We start from the raw sequence: 20015 nt of genomic DNA, 5'->3' as shown, positions 1-20015 counted from the left end.
ATCCAAGAAAGCAGGCCACGAGGCTTCCAAAAAAGAAAGAAAGCATTCAACCCTTTCATATTTATTCTTTCAGGTTCTTCACATGGTGGACCTCTTAAAGCGTGGCATCGGAGTCCATCATAGTGGCATCTTGCCCATCCTGAAGGAGGTGGTGGAGATGCTGTTCAGCAAGGGCCTTGTCAAAGTGAGTCTCATTGGCCTTCTTGCAAAGGGGAAGGAGAAACAAGAGTTTTGGGCTGCATGGGGGTTGCAGAAGAGAGAAGAATAATGTCATGCTGGCATATTGCACTTTCCCTCAGCTTTCCCAAGGAGTCATTGCACTTACTCTGAGCCCGAACCCAGTTTCAAATTGGCCAGCCAGGGTATAGTTTTTATGATGTTAATTGATTTTAATTTTTATTATTATTTGTTGTTATTGATTGTTTTTACTGTGTCTGTTTTATTTGTAATCCTTGGGCTTGTCCCTCTGTAAACCACCCTGTCCCTTCGGGGAGATGGAGGCGGGATATAATAATAATAATTATTATTATTATAATTATAATAATTATTATTATTACTACTACTACTATTCAGCCATGACTAGTGTGATGTTGCATTAGGAATGAGGTCAGAGCACCCTCTCCTCTTTCTTCCATTTCTCCTATTGCTTCCATTTAGATCCTCTTTGCCACAGAGACTTTTGCCATGGGGGTGAACATGCCAGCCAGGACCGTGGTCTTCGATTCGATCCGTAAACACGACGGCACGAACTTCCGGGACCTGGTGCCAGGTAGGGAAACGAAGGTGGAGATCAGAGTAGTTTAATTTCTCCCTGCCTTGAGATATATTCTGTATTGTAACCAGGATGGCTAACTATAGTCTTAAAACACAGTTGTCTTTCTGCATTTGCAGTTTTTACTTTTGCGGGTTTGATTGTACAATAATAATAATAATAATAATAATAATAATAATAATAATAATCTTTATTTATATCCAGCTTTTCTTCCTAACGGGACCCAAAGCGGTTGACAACATAATACAATACAAATCAAAGCACATTTAACATAAAATACATGACAAAAATCAGAAAGCATAATAACATGCAAAAATAAGATATAAATAAATATTAAGCATTACAAACATTTAAAAACAATTACAATTATTGTGGCAATTCATCAATTAAATAGTATATTTCGCTAAGCTCAGTGCAAATTGACCTTGCTGTCATTAGTAATTGAATTCATTGTCAAAAGCTTGCTTGAACAGGTAGATCTTCAACTGGTTCTTGAAAGATCTTCAACTGGTTCTTGAAAGATAACAGGGATGGGGCAATTTTAACCTCAATGGGGAGGGAGTTCCAAAGGGCCAGAGCAGCTACCGAGAAGCCCCCCGCCCCTCTCTCTCATCTCCACAAACCGTATTTGTGACGGTGGTGGCAACTAGAGAAGGGTCTCTCCAGAAGATCTTAATTATCGGCAGGTTGGTAAAAGGCGATGCAGTCAGATAGGCAAGTTGGTCCAGAACCATTTAGGACTTTAAAGATCAAAACCAGCACCTTGAATCAGGTGCTGTAATGGGGTGGGGGGTATGCTCCCTGCATCTATATTGTAGAATTAATGCTGTTTGATGCCACTTTAACTGACATGACTCAATGCTATGGAATCCTGGGAGTTGTAGCTGCAGAGGCACCACCATTATTTGGTAGAGAAGGCTCAAGGCCTTGTAAAATTACGGCTACCGCAATATCATAGCATTGAGCCATGATAGTTAAAAGTGGTGTCAAACAACATTAATTCTACAGTGTAGATGCACCTTTGGAAGCCTGGAGGCCATTTACTCTGTCATCGTGGGAAAGCAAAAAGGAAGCTTGCCCTGTTGTCCTCCTTAAATCTACCTAGGTTCCTAGTTGCCAGCTGTATTCCCTCCTGAGTTGCACTGGACTCTCAGTGTCACCACCTTTTAACGTTTTCTCTTGCTGCCATCCTTTCCTATAGCTGAATATATCCAGATGGCAGGCCGGGCTGGTCGCCGTGGCCTTGATACTACTGGGATGGTGATCATTCTGTGCAAAAACCAAGTGCCTGAGATGGCTGATCTTCACCGGATGATGTTGGTGAGTGACTCTTGCTCTCTTTCCTCTCTCTTTCTCTTGGCATCTTTCACTCATATAGTATTTTTCTTTTTAGTATGTTTTATTTAAAAAACAAACAAAATAAAATATACAAAGTGATTCTTTTCTTATGTCAGTAGAAAAAGGAAAAACAAGGAGGCGATAGGGCCTCTTCGAGGAGAAGATGGGGCAATGCTGACAGGGGATAGGGAAAAGGCAGAACTACTTAATACCTTCTTTGCCTCGGTCTTCTCACAAAAAGAAAGTCATCTTCAACCTCAGCAAGACGGAGTGGATGAGGGATTTGAGGACATCCAACCCCAAATTGGGAAAGAAGTCGTCCAGGAATACCTGGCCACTCTTAATGAGTTCAAGTCCCCAGGGCCAGATCAACTACACCCCAGAGTATTGAAGGAACTAGCGGAAGTCATTTCGGAACCATTGGCAACCATCTTTGAGAGTTCTTGGAGAACGGGAGAAGTTCCAGCAGATTGGAGGAGGGCCAATGTGGTCCCAATCTTCAAGAAGGGAAAAAAGGATGACCCAAACAACTACCGTCCGGTCAGCCTCACGTCGATACCAGGCAAGATTCTGGAAAAGATTGTTAAGGAAGCGGTCTGCAAACACTTAGAAACAAATGCAGTCATCGCTAATAGTCAACATGGATTTATCAAAAACAAGTCATGCCAGACTAATCTGATCTCTTTCTTCGATAGAGCTACAAGCTGGGTAGATGCGGGGAATGCCGTGGATGTAGCGTACCTGGATTTCAGTAAGGCCTTCGACAAGGTCCCCCATGACCTTCTGGCAAGGAAACTAGTCCAATGTGGGCTAGGCAAAACTACGGTGAGGTGGATCTGTAATTGGTTAAGTGGACGAACACAGAGAGTGCTCACTAATGCTTCCTCTTCATCTTGGAAAGAAGTGACGAGCGGAGTGCCGCAGGGTTCCGTCCTGGGCCCGGTCCTGTTCAACATCTTTATTAACGACTTAGATGAAGGGTTAGAAGGCAGGATCATCAAGTTTGCAGACGACACCAAATTGGGAGGGATAGCCAATACTCCAGAGAACAGGAGCAGGATTCAAAACGATCTTGATTAGAAAGATGGGCCAAAACTAACAAAATGAAGTTCAACAGTGACAAATGCAAGATACTCCACTTTGGCAGGAAAAACAAAATGCAAAGATACAGAATGGGGGATGCCTGGCTCAAGAGCAGTACGTGTGAAAAAGATCTTGGAGTCCTCGTGGACAACAAGTTAAACATGAGCCAACAATGTGATGTGGCGGCAAAAAAAGCCAATGGGATTTTGGCCTGCATCAATAGGAGCATAGTGTCTAGATCTAGGGAAGTAATGCTACCCCTCTATTCTGCTTTGGTTAGACCACACCTGGAATATTGTGTCCAATTCTGGGCACCACAATTGAAGAGAGATATTGACAAGCTGGAATGTGTCCAGAGGAGAGCGACTAAAATGATCAAGGGTCTGGAGAACAAGCCCTATGAGGAGCGGCTTAGGGAACTGGGCATGTTTAGCCTGAAGAAGAGAAGGCTGAGAGGAGACATGATAGCCATGTATAAATATGTGAGAGGAAGCCACAGGGAGGAGGGAGCAAGCTTGTTTTCTGCTTCCCTGGAGACTAGGACACGGAACAATGGCTTCAAACTACAAGAGAGGAGATTCCATCTGAACATGAGGAAGAACTTCCTGACTGTGAGAGCCGTTCAGCAGTGGAACTCTCTGCCCCAGAGTGTGGTGGAGGCTCCTTTTTTGGAAGCTTTTAAACAGAGGCTGGATGGCCATCTGTCAGGGGTGATTTGAATGCAATATTCCTGCTTCTTGGCAGGGGGTTGGACTGGATGGCCCATGAGGCCTCTTCCAACTCTTTGATTCTATGATTCTATGATTCTATGAAAGGGACATTTTAGAAACACGATAACTACAGAACGGCATTCTATACACTAGACTGGTTTTGGTCCAACTTACCTATCCTAATGTATCTCTCCTTATGAACTATCTAGAACATTAAGATCTTCTGGGGAGGCCCTGCTCTCGCTCCCGCCTTCCTCGTAGATGCGTTTGGTGGGGACGAGAGACAGGGCCTTCATAGCGGTGGCCCTGTCTAGGGATATAAGATCGGCCCCCTCCCTCCTGACTTTTCAAAGGAAGGTGAAAACCTGGCTTTTTGAGCAGGCTTTTCCAAGTACAGCATAGCTATACGAATTCACGGAACGACTTGACGATGAAACTGAATAATGACTTAACATGGTGATGCTCACGATAATGTTTTTAAGGCTTGTAAGGTTTTTAATATCTTTTTAAAATCTTAATATTTTATCCTGTATATTAAATGTTTTAATGCTATTTTATGTTTGTTTTTAACTGTTATAATTGTTGTGGCATTGAATTGTTGCCAATTGTGAACTGCCCAGAGTTGCTCTCGGGGTCAAAAAGGCGGTATATAAATATTATAAATAATAATAAATAATAGAACTAAACAACTATTTTTAAAAAACTACTAAGTTTCCACTCTCTAACTAATGGTTGTTGTCCCTTGTTAGTGTAATCTCTTTAAACCTTAGGAAACACTCTATTATTGTGTAGTCAAAGGCTTTCATAGCTGGAATTACAGGGTTGCGATGAGTTTTCCGGGCTATCTGGAAAACTCACCAAAAGCATTTTCTCCTGACGTTTCACCCACATCTATGGCAAGCATCCTCAGAGATTGTGAGGATGAAACATCAGGAGAGAATGCTTCTGGAAGATGGCCAGACAGCCCAGAAAACTCACCGCAGCCCACTCTAGAATTTCTGAATCCCATGGTTAATAAATGCCAATTACACTATGTAACAAAATATGAAAAAAAAATCTGTTCCTGATTTGAAAGTGATATTTCCTGGTTGATTGTGCGGTTGTTACTTTGAAAGTAGTTGTTATATTCCAGAAACTTTGTTTTTGTGGCTGAGGGTAGTACTATTATTCCCTTCAGTCTAGATAAAACAAAAGCAAACTTGGGCCCTCCCGGTGTTTTGGACATTGTGGGAGTTGAAGTCCAAAACACTGGGAGGGCCCAAGTTTTCCCCAACCTGCTCTAACCCTTGTCCTCTTTCCTTAGGGCAAACCAACTCAGTTGCAGTCCCAGTTCCGCTTAACCTACACCATGATCCTGAACCTCTTGAGGGTAGAAGCCCTTCGCGTGGAGGACATGATGAAGAGGAGCTTCTCTGAGTTCCACACCCGGAAGGACAGCAAGGTAGGAAGGGGATGTACAAAAGGGGACAGGACCTCTGATGATCTGGGTAATGGACATGTGAGCCTTGAAACCTTATGGGATGGATGGACATCTCCCTTCAGTTATCCCAGATTTTGAATCGTATCTTCCCTCTGCACACACCTCCCAGGCCCATGAATACAGAATTGCCCAGTTGAGCTCCATCTTGGCCAACATGGAAATACCAGATACAACAGGACAGCTCAGTGATTTGGAAGAATATTACCGGGCGGTCCAAGACTTGCAGGAAAATCGGGAATTCATACAGGTAATTGATTTGACGAAAGTCTGCATTTCCTTGCCTTGCCATTGTTCAGGCTTCAGATCTGACTGATTAATATCCCAGATATAGGATTCAGGTATGTCTCTAGGGCAGACATAGAATCATAGAATCAAAGAGTTGGAAAAGACCTCATGGACCATCCAGTCCAACCCCCTGCCAAGAAGCAGGAATATCGCATTCAAATCACCCCTGACAGATGGCCATCCAGCCTCTGTTTAAAAGCTTCCAAAGAAGGAGCCTCTACCACACTCCGGGGCAGAGAGTTCCACTGCTGAACGGCTCTCACAGTCAGGAAGTTCTTCCTCATGTTTAGATGGAATCTCCTCTCTTGTAGTTTGTAGCCATTGTTCTGCGTCCTAGTCTCCAGGGAAGCAGAAAACAAGCTTGCTCCCTCCTCCCTGTGGCTTCCTCTCACATATTTATACATGGCTATCATATCCCCTCTCAGCCTTCTCTTCTTCAGGCTAAACATGCCCAGCTCCTTAAGCCGCTCCTCATAGGGTTTGTTCTCTAGACATGGGCGAACTTCGGCCCTTCTGGTGTGTTGGACTTCAACTCCCACAATTCTTAACAGCCTACTGGCCAAAAGAGCTTTTGCATGCATTCATAAATGATTTAGGGAGAGGCCTGCTCTTTCTGTAGGCGAGTCTTGGAACTTCATACTTGTATGCATGTAATAGTAAATAATAAGAAACGTTATTTCTATACCGCCCTATCTCCCCAAGGGGACTCAGGGCGGTTCTAAAGCATCTTTGGCTCAGCACTAAGAATCTGATGTGCATCCTAATTTTGGAAAGATGATTTAGATTTCCATAAATACAGTATGTGATTGTATAGAGGTGTTTGACTATGTAGTGCCCTGTTTTGAGCTGAAAGGAGAGGTGGGTAATGAATAAAAATACTATAATATTATTGTTTGATACACAACAAGATTATTCCATAGCAAACAAGATCATAATAATGACGAGGATGATGATGATGCAATCGATGTTGCAATCCCAGGTGACAGGAGGATTTAAGAGAAATAACTGGAAAAGCTGACACAATATGAGGATTTAAAGATTGAACTGCAAAGATTCTGGCACAAGCCAGTAAAGGTGGTCCCAGTGGTGATCGGCACACTGGGTGCGGTGCCTAAAGACCTTGGCCTGCACTTAAACACAATTGGTGCTGACAAAATTACCATCTGCCAACTGCAAAAGGCCACCTTACTGGGATCAGCACGTATTGTTTGCCGATACATCACACAGTCCTAGACACTTGGGAAGTGTCCGACGTGGGATCCAGTACAACAACCAGCAGAGTAACCTTGTTTGCTGTGGACTCATCTTGTTGTGTTTCAAATAAAAACAACAACAACTTCATTTTTATACCCCGCCTCCATCTCCCTGAAGGGACTCAGAGCGGCTTACAAAGGGACAGGCCTGAAAAAACACAGATTAAAACACAATGCAATAAAGTAAAATCAAAAACAAAATCAAAATATCAGAAATAAAATAAACATATCACAATAACACAACACAATATAATAAAAGCAATCCCTAGGCTGAACAGTAAAAATACTAATCTCAGAGAGCTAAGAGTTTGTGCAATAATTTCTGGATAGCAGGCTTTTGTATTTAATCATAAGTCAGACACTTCCCAAGTGTCCAGGACTGTGTGATGTATTGGTGAATAATGCGTGCAGATCTGAGTAGGGTGGCCTTTCGCAGTTAGCAGATGGTAATTTTGTCAGCACCGATTGTGTTTTCAAGTGCTGGCCAAGGCCTTTTGTCATGGCACCTAGCGTGCCGATCACCACTGGGACCACCATTACTGGCTTGTGCCAGAGTCTTTTCAGTTCTATCTTTAAATTCTCATATAGCGTAATATAGTGTGTTGTTATTGTTGTTCTTCTCCTTCCTTCTTCTTCCTTCTTCTTCAGCTTCAGCTTCTCCTAGTAATGTTGTTGCTATTGATGTAGTTCTCCTCCTCCTCTTCCTCCTCCTACTACTACTACTACTACTACTACTAGAGCTTCTCCAAGATATTCAAAATGTTTGGAGAGTAGAGTTGTGAACTTCGGTTACTGCCTTTAAAGCCTAGGTCACAACCCAGAGCAGAGTAATCACAACATTTACATAAGTGGTTCCCAACTCTTGGTCCTCCAGGTGTTTTGGACTTCAGCTCCTACAATTCCCAACAGCTGGTAAACTAGCTGGGATTTCTGGAAGTTGAAGTCCAAAACAACTGGAGGACCAAAGGTTGGGAACCACTGATTTACATGGAAGCCACCAGGGAAAAAGCCTTATGGAGGAACAGGTCTTTCCCCTATCCTGTGCTACAGCACCCATCATCCACAATCAAGATTAGATATGGAGCTGGGATTGATGGGGGTTGGGGAAGGGTAGAGTCTATGTTTTACCCTATCTAGTGTTACTGCCATTGATAGCAAGGTGGGTGTGCCTGTGGGTTCCTATCTACTTATTTCTTGCTTTCAGAGGCGAGTCATGGAATCGCTGAATGGTCTGAAGGCCCTCTCTGTGGGACGAGTGATTGTAGTGAACAATCAAGAACACAGGAATGCCTTGGGGGTGATCTTGCAGGTAAGGATGGGGTTGGGGGGGGGGGGATACCACTTTCTGTTGTACTCAGGAATCTGAGATTCATGGTATGGACCTGTCTGCACATGTTGCTCATTTATAGCTTTTTGGTTGTTTTTATATATTTTTTATTCAAAGAAACCCATCTACAACTACTAACAAAGACAGATTGGAGAGACGAATTATGCAAAACAAAAACGCAATATTCCCTGCCCCCCAAAACTCCAAACCTTTTTTCCTGTATATAAAACACCAACCTACAACAACTAATAACACTATATCCCATGTCATTTCCTAATTGTTTCTATCATAAAGACATGCAAAAAGTTTATTAAACTGCAAAAACTTGGTTTTTGCGGGACATCCTGCAGCACATTTTGCTATAGTTTTTTGCTGTGAGTTTTCTGGGCTGCATAGCCATGTTCCAGAAGCATTCTCTCCTGACATTTCGCCCACATCGATGGCAGGTCTCTTCAGAGGTTGTGAGATCTGTTGAAAACTAGGAAAATTGGGTTTATATATCTGTGAGATGTCCAGGGTGGGAGAAAGAACTCTTGTCAGTTTGAGGTAGGTGTGGATGTTGCAATTTGCCATCTTGATTAGCATTGAATGGTCTTGCAGCTTCAAAGTCTTGCTGCTTCCTACGTGGGGAATCCTTTGTTGGGAAGTGTTAGCTGGCCCTGATTGATTCTTGTCTGGAGTTCTCCTGTTTTCAGAGTGTCGTTCTTTATTTACTGTCCTGATTTTAGAGTTTTTAAATATTGGTAGCCAGATTTTGTTCATTTTCATTGTTTACTCCTTTCTGTTGAAATTGTCCACATGCTTGTGGATTTCAATGGCTTCTCTGTGTAGTCTGACATGATGGTTGTTAGACTAATTCAACTCATTCCACTTTCGCTTTTCTGCAATGCTCAATTTTGGTTTAGTGTGGACTGAAAGTCATATTGGGGGGGGGGGGGAGCGGTTGGGCTTATTTTTTGGACATGCAGCCTTCTGATACCTTTCCAAAGCCAATTGTTGGACTCCCAACTTTAGGTGTCTTCTGATGCTGCCAACCGGACCTTCAGCACCCTGGTGATATGTGAGAAAAAGTCCCCCGAGGAAGATAAGGGAACGGACACGCAGACCGGTCTCTCCTCCCCTTCACAAGTGCCCCTTCCCAATGACCTGCTGCGCACCAAGCTCTTCCTTCCAGAGGGTAAAACAATGGCATGTCTCACAAGATGGAGCTGGAATATATCTAAGGCAGGCATGGGCAAACTTGGGCCCTCCAGGTGTTTTGGACTTCAACTCCCACAATTCCTGACAGCCTGTAGGCTGTCAGGAATTGTGGGAGTTGAAGTCCAAAACACTTGGTGGGCCCAAGTTTGCCCATGCCTTGTCTAAGGGAATGTTTCCTTGCTCACATACTTGGACAAAATCCACAAGAGTTTAAGCTGCAAATGTGGAGGGAGGACTATACATTGCTGTGTCCCTGTGGCAACGTAAAGGTATTTTGAGATTGCTTAGCCTTGAAGTAGGTGATTGTTTGTTTATTGAAACACTTCTGTCTAAGCCAGGCATCCTCAAATTGCATCCCTCCAGCTGTTTGGGCCTTCAACTCCCAGAATTCCTGAACAGAATCGAACAAGCTCGTTAGGGCATCTTGGAGTTGGAGGCCCAAACAGCTAGATGGCTGCAGTTTGAGGATGCCTGGTCTAACCCTCTATCACAAGGCTTCGGGGTGGCATATGATAGATTAAAAACAATGGACAAGATTTTAAACATTGACTAAAGCTACTTTCCAAGCCACAGTTAAAATCACCTTTGAAATTCCTAAGAATTTGAAACCATATTAGTCCAGTACTGTGTGCAGAGATTCATCTTGTTGACGGGAAGCTTCCCACCGGAGTGGAAATCATCTATCGGACAGACGGCAAGCTATTTAATCCAGGGAGAGCACAGATGAGCTCCCTCTGTCAGCTCCAGCTCCCCATGCGGGGACATAAGAAAAGCCTTCCACAAGGATGGTAAAACATCAAAACATCTGGGCATCCCCTGGGAAATGTCCTTTCAGACGGCCAATTCTGTCACACCAGAAGCCACTTGCAGTTTCTCAAGTCGCTCTTGACACAAAAATTATTATTATTATTACTAGCCGTCCCCTGCCACACGTTACTGTGGCTCACATGGGGATTCTGTGTGGGAGGTTTGACCCAATTCTATCATTGGTGGGGTTCAGAATGCTCTGTGGTTGTAGATGAACTATAAATCCCAGCAACTAGAACTCCCACATGTCAAGATTCTATTTTCCCCAAACTACACCAATGTTCACATTTGGGCATATTGAGTATTCATGTAGAATTTGGTCCAGATCCATCATTGTTTGAGTCCACAGTGATCTCTGGATGTAGGTGAACTACAACTCCAAAACCAAAGGACACTGCCCACCAAACCCTTCCAGTATTTTCTGTTGGTCATGGGAGAACTGTGTGCCAAGTTTGGTTCAATTCCATCGTTGGTGGAGTTCAGAATGCTCTTTGGTTGTTGGTGAACTATAAATCCCAGCAACTACAACTCCCAAAAGACAAAATCAATTTTTTGAGTGAAGGACATACATTGGATTGTTAGGTGTCTTGTGTCCAAATTTGGTGACAAATTTGGTCCCGTCCAGTGGGTTTTGAGTTCTATTAATCCCACAAATGAACATTACATTTTTATTTATATAGATTGTTGTTATTATTATTATTATTGTCTGGATTTCATATTTTGCCATGATATCACTGGAGTAGAGTTGTGGTTTCCAAACAAGAAGCGAAGGAAGAAAAGTCAAGAGTTCTACGTAGCATATTGTGGAAAGTTGTGGGCTAAACAAGCTCATGCAAATACAACTTTTGAACATTAAATGCTATGAAAATTTGGATTTACCAAAGGAAGAAAGCAAGATGAACTGAACGTGGAAACATGGTCAGCAACTGTATCGTAGTGGACTTTCCCTAATACCTCTAGCAAGAATGTACTTCAAGAGAGCTAGAAACTTATTTTTAAAAATTGTTTATAATTTGTATAGCTGGGAGAAGTATGATTCTGGTGGAGAACCCACATGCGAGGTGGGCAGTGTCCATTCTGAGTTGTGGTTGACGGTAGCCATTTGTTAGAATATTTTCCTCCTCAATTCTGTCCAGGCCCCTGTGGACATACCATCAAGAAGCTGGGCCCATCTGACATTTTTGGCATCACCACCAAAACCCTGCGCATCAACGCTGAGCGTATCCTGGAGGATTTCAAGAAGCGACAGATCCCCAGATTCAGGTGAGCTGCAAGGAAAGGCTGAAAATGATTAAGGGACATATGCATATGCAAGTCCGCTGGGTGGAGGGCCAAAAAGGGATTACTGCACATGGAACATATTCTACTGATAGCAGTGGAAACTGAGTTGCTCAGGCTACATTTTTATTTATGTTGTGCCTTCTCAAGTTGTAAGGTACGTGTTGTGATTGTGGATTTGATACTTTGCATTGTGGTTGTGCATTGCGTATGTTGCGTGGAGCAATTGCACACAGGGTTGCTAGTCTTCATGATTGAGTAGTACATCCATGGCTTATGTCGATATGTGGCATTTATGCTATGCTACAAGCATGTTGGATCTGGGCCACAGTGTGCCCCACAGAAACATTTGTGAAGTCCACACAGCCAATGTTGAAGGTTAATATATTGACTTCAGGGCCAAAGTAGGTGTTTATCGGAGGATCTTGAACCTAAGCCGTTGGGTTCAAGCTTAAAAAGTGTTCTGGAGCCCCTTCTTTATTTGCTCTCCTCATGCTCAGGAATGATCCACCTGGACCATCTGCAGCCACAGCGACCCAAGAACTGCTGCGCTTGGCTGAGGGTGACCCGGAAGGCCTCCCTTTCTTGGACCCCATCAATGACCTTCAGCTAAAGGACCTGGAAGTGGTGGAGGGCGTGATCAAGGCCCGGCACTTGGAGGAGATTTTGCTGGGGTTCCAGTGTGTGCACAGCCCCCGCTTCCACGTGGAGGTCAGTTATGGGTCTTGGGTGGCAAAATGGATTCAAAGATTGGGGAGCTTTTCTTGAAGAGCAAGGGGAAGTTATTTTTTTCTTTTTAGATTGCAGCTGCTAAAATCCCCAGCTGGCTTGACCCAAAACACCTTATTTATTTTATTTATTATTTACATCACTTATATCCCGCCCATATCAGCCCGCAGGCGACTCAGGACAAGTGCCAGGCACCTGAGACTGCACCCCATATGATCCCATGCCATGGGCTTTGCTGACTGTGGATGATAGGTGTTGTAGAACAAACAAAACTGGATGACCACACATTGCCCACTTATATTTATAGGCCCGTAATGTCCCTAGGGGCCTATAAATATAAGTGGGACATGTGTGGTCATCCAGTTTCATTTGTTCCACAACAAAAATTAACTTTCCCTAGCTCTTTAAGAAAAGCTCCCCAAATACATTTATAGTTCCGTAATGTCCCTGGAGCCCTCGGTGGCTCAGTAGGTTAAACCACTGAGCTGCTGAACTTGCTGACCGAAAGTTCAGCGGTTCAAACCCAGGAAGTGGGGTGAGTTCCCGCTGTTAGCCCCAGCTTCTGCCAACCTAGCAGTTTGAAAATGTGCAAATGTGAGTAGATCAATAGGTACTGCTCCTTCGGGAAGATAACGGCACTCCATGCAGTCATGCCAGCCACATGACCTTCTTGGCAGGGGGTTGGACTGGATGGCCCACGAGGTCTTTTCCAACTGTATGATACTATGACTCATCTACAGACAACGCCGGCTCTTCAGCTTAGAAATGGATATGAGCACCACCCCACAGAGTCAGACACGACTAGACTTAATGTCAAGGAGAAACCTTTACGTTTACCTTTATCATCGCTATTTTTTTTTCTTTATTTTATTTACATCCCGTTGATCTCTCTGGCTCTTCTTGGAGTGTGGTGGCGTCTCCGTTTCTGGAGGTTTTTAAGCAGAAGCTGGATGACCATCTGTCGGTGGTGCTTTGATTGTGCTTTTCCTGCACAATCTGAATCAAAACGTCCCATTTTGTCCAACTTTATTTCACTCACCTCAAGCATCACAGTGTTTACATGTTCCATTTTTTTCTTATGTATAGCTTCCTTTGCTTCTCATACTCTAAAAGTATGAGAGTATCTTGTTGAGAGTTGCTAAGTAGTCCACAAATGGCATCATCATTCTCTTCTTTTTTTTTCTTTCCATCTCTTCTAGTTTGTGCGGTTCAGAGAACGGCAACGGGTGCTGGAGGAACTGGAGAAGCTGCGGTTCCTGCTTTCTGACCAGTCCCTCCTGCTGCTGCCAGAGTATCACCAGCGTGTTGAGGTAAGAGTATCAAGGCATCTTGTGACCAAGATTTCATTCCCTGTGTATAGAGAGACAGCCTGGTGTACTGCAGGGGCATCAAACTTGTTTTCATCAAGGGCCACATGAGCCTTATGGCTGCCTTCAAAGCTCTATGGAATCCATTGATGGAGAATCCATGGATATAGAGGGCCAACTATAACCTTTTTACATAGTGGTCAGTGCTCTTCAGTATTTACCCAATTTAGGTTCCCAGATGTTACTGAATGACAGCTCCCATCACTTTGGATTATCTGACATGCAGACTAAGGGTGATAGGAATGGCAAGTCAGCAGCACTTGTGGTTCGAAGGTTGAGGAAAGGTTAATGGACATTCAAAGACAGATGTCCACTTCTGGGCACCACTATTCAAGAGAGATATTGACAAGCTGGAATATGTCCAGAGGAGGGCGACTAAAATGATCAAGGGTCTGGAGAATAAGCCCTATGAGCGGCTTAAGGAGCTGGGGATGTTTAGCCTGAAGAAGAGAAGGATGAGAGGGGATATTATAGCCATATATAAATATGTGAGAGGAAGCCACTGGGAGGAGGGAGCAAGCTTGTTTTCTGCTTCCCTGGAGACTAGGACGCGGAACAATGGCTTCAAACTACAATCTGAACATCTGAACATCAAACTACAATCTGAACATCTGAACATGAGGAAGAACTTCCTGACTGTGAGAGCCGTTCAGCAGTGGAACTCTCTGCCCCGGAGTGTGGTGGAGGCTCCTTCTTTGGAAGCTTTTAAACAGAGGCTGGATGGCCATCTGTCAGGGGTGATTTGAATGAAATATTCCTGCTTCTTGGCAGGGGGTTGGACTGGATGGCCCATGAGGTCTCTTCCAACTCTTTGATTCTATGATTCTATGATTCTCAAACCGCGTATCTCAGTCCAAACCCCACTCTCCTGACTAAACAGACCAAGCTACAGCCTTCCAGGTGTCACTGTATCTGAACTCCCATCAGCTCCAATTATAATGTACAATGATGAGGAATACAGGAGTTGGAGTCCAGAATCTGGAGGGCCACATAAAATGGCACGGAGGGCCTTGGGTTTAATATACATGGTGTAGTGGTTTGAGCAACATCAAAGGTCAGGATGCATTCAAATCCCCGCTCCGCCATGGAAACCCACTGCACTACCTTCCTCTCTTTGCTTCAAAGGAAGGAAGGCAAAACCCCTCTCAACAAACCCATAAAAACCCCAAAATCAAAACGTGATCATGTTGCCAAATGTCAGAAATGACTTGAAAGTATATGACAGTAATCAGCCTGTTTAGCAAGCCTTACAAATGATGATTTATTATCAATAACTGCTTGATTTCTACACCTGTTTTATGTACCTACCAGCTTAGGTACTTAGTGATGCCCAGGTTAAGTAATTTGTAATGCTACTTATTAGAAAAAGTCGATCTTTGCTTTTGTTTTTCATGAATATTCCCATTAGAAAATGCATAAGGTCCCAACATCGTGGGCCAGTTCCCCACAAACTCTCAGTATTCAAAGTTGGCCATGTTGGGTATGTTTGCAAAGTGTGGTCCAGATCCATCGCTGGTTGGGTTCACAGTTCTCTTTCATTGTGGGTGAACTACAATTCCTAAAATCCTGGATCAGTATTCCTCAAACACTACAAGTATTCAAAGTTGGCCATGTTGGGTCTGTTTGAGAAATGTGTTCCAGATCCATCACTGGTTGGGTTCACAGTGCTGTTTGATTGTGGGTGAGCTACAACTTCCAAATTCGCAGATGAATTCCTCCCAAACCCCACCAGTATTTGAAGTTGCTCATATTGAGTACGTCCAGATTGGTCCAGATCCATCATTGGCTGGGTTCACAGTGCTCTCTGGATGTGGGTGAGTGGGAAAGGTTTAAGGAGTCTTGGTCTTGGCTATATCACACTTTCCTGGATAGGAGCCCCCGGTGGCACAGTGGGTTAAACCCCTGTGCCGGCAGGACTGAAGACTGACAGGTTGCAGGTTCGAATCCAGGGACAGCACCATGAGAGAAGCCTCCTACAAGGATAATAAAACATCAAAACATCCAGGCGTCTCCTGGGCATCGTCCTTGCAGACGGCCAATTCGTTCACACCAGAAGCGACTTGCAGTTTCTCAAGTCACTCCTAATACGACAAAAAAAAAAACTTTCCTGGATAAAGGGAAGGCAAGGGCTGCAACTTTGCATATCCATACAAAGTCATGTAGTGGAATTAACACTGTGGGAGAGACCTCTAGTTACTTCACAAGATGAGGCCAGGAGATGGGTGTTGCCTGGCACAGTCTGGGGTGCTGTATTCTTTCTCCTCACAAAAATCCCTCTGTTCCTTCTGTTTTTTCAAACCCCTAGGTCCTCCGTTCTCTGGGCTACATCAATGAAAACGGGGCCGTGGAGCTCAAGGGAAGTGTGGCCCGCCAGATCAGCAACCACGAGCTTCTCCTGACACAGCTGCTCCTGGACAACGCCCTGACGGATCTGCGGCCGGAGGAGATTGTGGCCTTGCTCAGCTGCACCGTCTGCCAAGTGCGCACCCAGGAGGAACCCCAGCTGCCCTCTGTCCTCCAGAAGGTGAGCAAGTGGGAGCGGAGACCATAAGAGAAACCTTTCACTGTGTGCATCGTGAAATTCTGGAACACCTTTGCCTCAAGGTGCAATGATGGCGGCCAAGTTGGAACAGCTTTCAGATACTGAGCTCTTCAGTGGAGGAATATACTGCCAGGGGATGTGATGGAGTCTCCTTCTTTGGAAGTTTTTAAACTGAGGCTGGATGGTCATCTGTCGGGAATGCTTGGGATGTATGTCCCTACATGAAAGAATAGAGTTGAACTGTATCGCCCTTAGGTTCTCTTCTCATTTTATGATTCTACTAGCTGTACCCAACACGCGTTGCTGTGGCCAACCTTCCTCTTTCTCTCCTTCTTTCTCTCCTTCCTTCCTTCCTTCCTTCCTTCCTTCCTTCCTTCCTTCTTCCCTCCCTCCCTCCCTCCCTCCTTCCCTCCCTCCCTCCCTCCTTTCTTCCTTCCCTTTTCTTTCTCTTCCCCTTCCTTCCTTCTCTACCTATTCTTGGACTGCAACTCCCAGCGGTCTTCCTGATCAATCTATCTACCTAGCTATCACCATCAAATCTAGTTATCTGGAGGATTGCTGGGAGTTGCAGTCCAGGAATAGGAAAGTGGAAATATGCAGGAATTGGGATGCTCTCAAAGAAATCCAAGAAGAAGAAAGCTTGCATCTTGGAAGCAGTGCGTTTGGATCATCTTCCTCTCCTAAATGATCTGGTCTAGGGGATGCTGGGAGTTGTAGTCCAGAAGAGGGAGTGGATATGCTAACAACCACCATGTCAGACTACACAGAGAAGCCACTGAAATCCACAAGCATGTGGACAATTTCAACAGAAAGGAGGAAACCATGAAAATGAACAAAATCTGGCTATCAGTATTAAAAAAACTCTAAACTTACAACAGCAAAGCAACAGAGAGGAAACAATCTGGAACATCTAATCACCTCTCCAGAAAAGATTGCCCCAGGCACTGCCAGGCCATCAAATGCAAATCAAGGTGGTCAGTTGAAACATTCACACCTAGCTCCAACAGACAAGACTCCTTTGTCCCACCCTGGACATTCCACAGATATATAAACCCCTTTTTCCTAGTTCCAACAGACCTTACTACCTCTGAGGAAGCTTGCCATAGATGCAGGTGAAACATCAGGAGAGAATGCCTCTAGAGCATGGCCATATAGCCCCAAAAAATCTACAACAACCCAGTGATTCCGGCCATGAAAGCCTTCGACAATACATTGTGTTTTGTTTGCCAGGGGAGTCTTTTTTCACATGCTCTGTAGCATCTTTTTGCTCTTTTTTTTGGCTTTTTAAGCCCCTTTTGCTGTGTTTTTCAGTATTTTTATGAGTGATGGTCACTCGTTGCCATGAAATGTGTATTGCCTCCAAATTTGGTGTCAATTCATCCAGTGGTTTTTGAGTTATGTTAATCCCACAAACAAACATTACATTTTTATTTATATAGATGAGGTTGAATACATTAATTGCAGATGGAGCTATTAATAGCTACTAATCGCAACAGATACATATTCAGTATGCCTCTGGAACTTGCTTGCTGGCGTGAATAAGCACAAGTGTGGCATTACTCTCAGGTCCTGCTCAAGGGCAAGTGGTTGTGAAATCACCATGCTAGACAAGATGGGCTCTTATCAGAGGCAGCATTAGCTCTTAAATTCACAAGGCAACCCCAAACACTGGAGGAGAAATTGGCCTTTGACTGTTGACTTAATTTCTCCCCACTTTGTGCCTTCCAGATGTGTTGGGCTCCCAGCAGCCAATACAGCTTGTGATCAGGAACTCTGGGAGTTGGGACCTAGCTATTCATGAGCCTGGGCTTTGTGGGTCATGATTCCCTGTTCCCTTTTACCTTTCAGGGCATAGAGCACATCCGATCCGTGGCAGAGGAGATTGCCCTCTTGCAGCGGAAGTGTGGCCTACAGGAGTCGGTGGAGGACTTTGTGGAGCAGTACAAATTTGGGCTGGTGGAGGTGGTTTACGAATGGGCCCGTGGCATGGTAAGTGTTTGAACTCTATGGCTGGAAGATTGTGTCCAGTTCTGGGCACCACAAACCAAGAGAGATAGGGACAAACTGGAGCATGCCCAAAGAAGGGAGACTAAAAATTATCAAATGTCTGGAGACCATGAATTCCTATGAAGAGTGGCTTAAAGTGCTGGGTATGTTTAGCTACAGAAGAGAAGGTTGAGATGAGATATGATAGCCATGTTTAAATATTTGAAAGCTTGTCATAGGGAAGAGGGAGGAGGCTTGATTTCTCAATGTATACACATGGTCAGCTTATACATGAATGCATACTCTGAGTGGAAGGGAGCCAGCCTGCCAACCAAGCACTCTCCAACACGTGCTGAGAGGCCATCCCGCCATCTTTAACTGCCATTCCCCGGGCATTGAGTGGAAGGGAGCCAGCTTACCAATCCGCCACTCTTCCAACGATCATTGAAAGCACCTCCCTCCATCTTTAACCAGTTGCCGAGTGGGAGGGAGCCAGCCTACCAACCAGGCACTCTCCAGCAGCCACTGAGAGACCCTTCCACCATCTTTAACTGGCATTCCACTGGTCGTTGAGTGGGAAGGAACCAGTCTAACAACCAAGACTCTCCAACAGCTGCGGAGAGACCCTCCCGCCATCTTTAACTGCTATTCCACTGGCCTTTGAGTGTTCTAAATCTCAGCTCTCAAAATTCCTGGCCATTGGGCTTCTGGAGGTCGGAGGCTCAGTTTGACACCCCTGAACTAACTTATCCTTTTGTTTCCTCCCAAGCCATTTGCCGAAATTGCCCGCCTGACTGACGTGCAGGAAGGGATCATTGTCCGCTGCATCCAACGCCTGGATGAGACCTGCCGTGAGATGCGCAACGCTGCCCGGGTCACTGGAGAGCCCACGCTCCACGCCAAGATGGAAGCGGCTTCCAACATGATCAAGAGGGACATAGTGTTTGCTGCCAGTCTCTACACTCAGTGAGCCTGTGTGGCCCATCTCACCTCCTTGGGAGACTGTGTGTTCTGGTCCCTTTTAATTCCTGACCTCTGAGAGGCTGAGATAAAAGAATAAAAACTTTCAACCAGAGTGGAAATGTGAGCTTTTTCTAGATCTACATATTCTTTCCCAGCAAGGTTTGGCTCGATATGCCTTCCTCTTGACACGTTTTTCCCTTTCGCACTCAATTTCTGCCTCTTCCATTTCCACAGTCCTGTTGGTAATATGTGACCTCCATTTCCAGTACCCCAGGGCCAGAGCTTCCCAGTTCTTGGTATCAATAAAGGGACCTTTTTGCAGCAAACAAACCCATCCAGGTCAGGTGTGTGTTCAAAATAGAGAATTGCTGATCATAGAGACATTTATGACAGTAGTGGGGAATGTGTGACCCAAGCCTCTAGATCGCATGTGTCAAATTCAAGAACTGTGGGCTGAATCTGGCCCAACATGTTATTTTATGTCCCTCCAGATGCTGGGCTACAACCCCCGTATTTCTCATCATTAGACATCATGGCTTCTTTCAGCTGATGGGAGTCTGGATATAGGAACACTGAAGGGCTCTCATTGTTCAGTCAGGAGAATGGGATTCGGATTTAGATACAAGGCTTGTGGATCTGACTTTGAAGTATCGATTGATCTTTTCCCAACCTCTGAGCCACAGGTGCTGTTGGGTTGCAATTCCCATTATCCCAAGTCCACATGGCGGATAATCAATGGGAGTCGTCATTCAACAACCATTTCAAGGTAACCAAAAGGCTGGTGTGGCCCTCAATAAAAATGAGTTTGACACCTCTGCCCTAGATCTATTGTTCTGGTCCCTGAAACTCCTTTCCGGGTCCCCTCCTTGTAAATATTTTGGTTCAATTGCTTATT

At 44.5% G+C, this 20015-nt stretch overlaps 1 protein-coding gene across 1 annotated transcript in view; it reads left to right on the top strand.

Moving 5' to 3' along the window:
- SKIC2 (SKI2 subunit of superkiller complex) overlaps positions 1-19232 on the top strand; it is a 38546-nt gene extending 19314 nt beyond the window's left edge. Inside the window, exons 17-29 of the mRNA XM_067465080.1 lie at positions 74-184; positions 658-769; positions 1974-2092; positions 5207-5344; positions 5493-5630; positions 8126-8230; positions 9263-9425; positions 11392-11518; positions 12034-12244; positions 13462-13572; positions 15935-16153; positions 18020-18160; positions 18927-19232. Of these exons, the coding sequence (XP_067321181.1) occupies positions 74-184; positions 658-769; positions 1974-2092; positions 5207-5344; positions 5493-5630; positions 8126-8230; positions 9263-9425; positions 11392-11518; positions 12034-12244; positions 13462-13572; positions 15935-16153; positions 18020-18160; positions 18927-19127 (1896 nt within the window). The 3' untranslated portion in view covers positions 19128-19232. The remainder of the gene's footprint in view (positions 1-73; positions 185-657; positions 770-1973; positions 2093-5206; positions 5345-5492; positions 5631-8125; positions 8231-9262; positions 9426-11391; positions 11519-12033; positions 12245-13461; positions 13573-15934; positions 16154-18019; positions 18161-18926) is intronic.
- The last annotated feature ends 783 nt before the right edge of the window (positions 19233-20015 follow it).

The sequence above is a fragment of the Anolis sagrei genome, chromosome 2 (assembly GCF_037176765.1).
Source record: "Anolis sagrei isolate rAnoSag1 chromosome 2, rAnoSag1.mat, whole genome shotgun sequence".
Lineage (NCBI taxonomy): Eukaryota > Metazoa > Chordata > Lepidosauria > Squamata > Dactyloidae > Anolis > Anolis sagrei.
The sequence above is the reverse complement of the archived record's forward strand: the minus strand, read 5'-3'. Positions and strand labels throughout refer to the sequence as shown.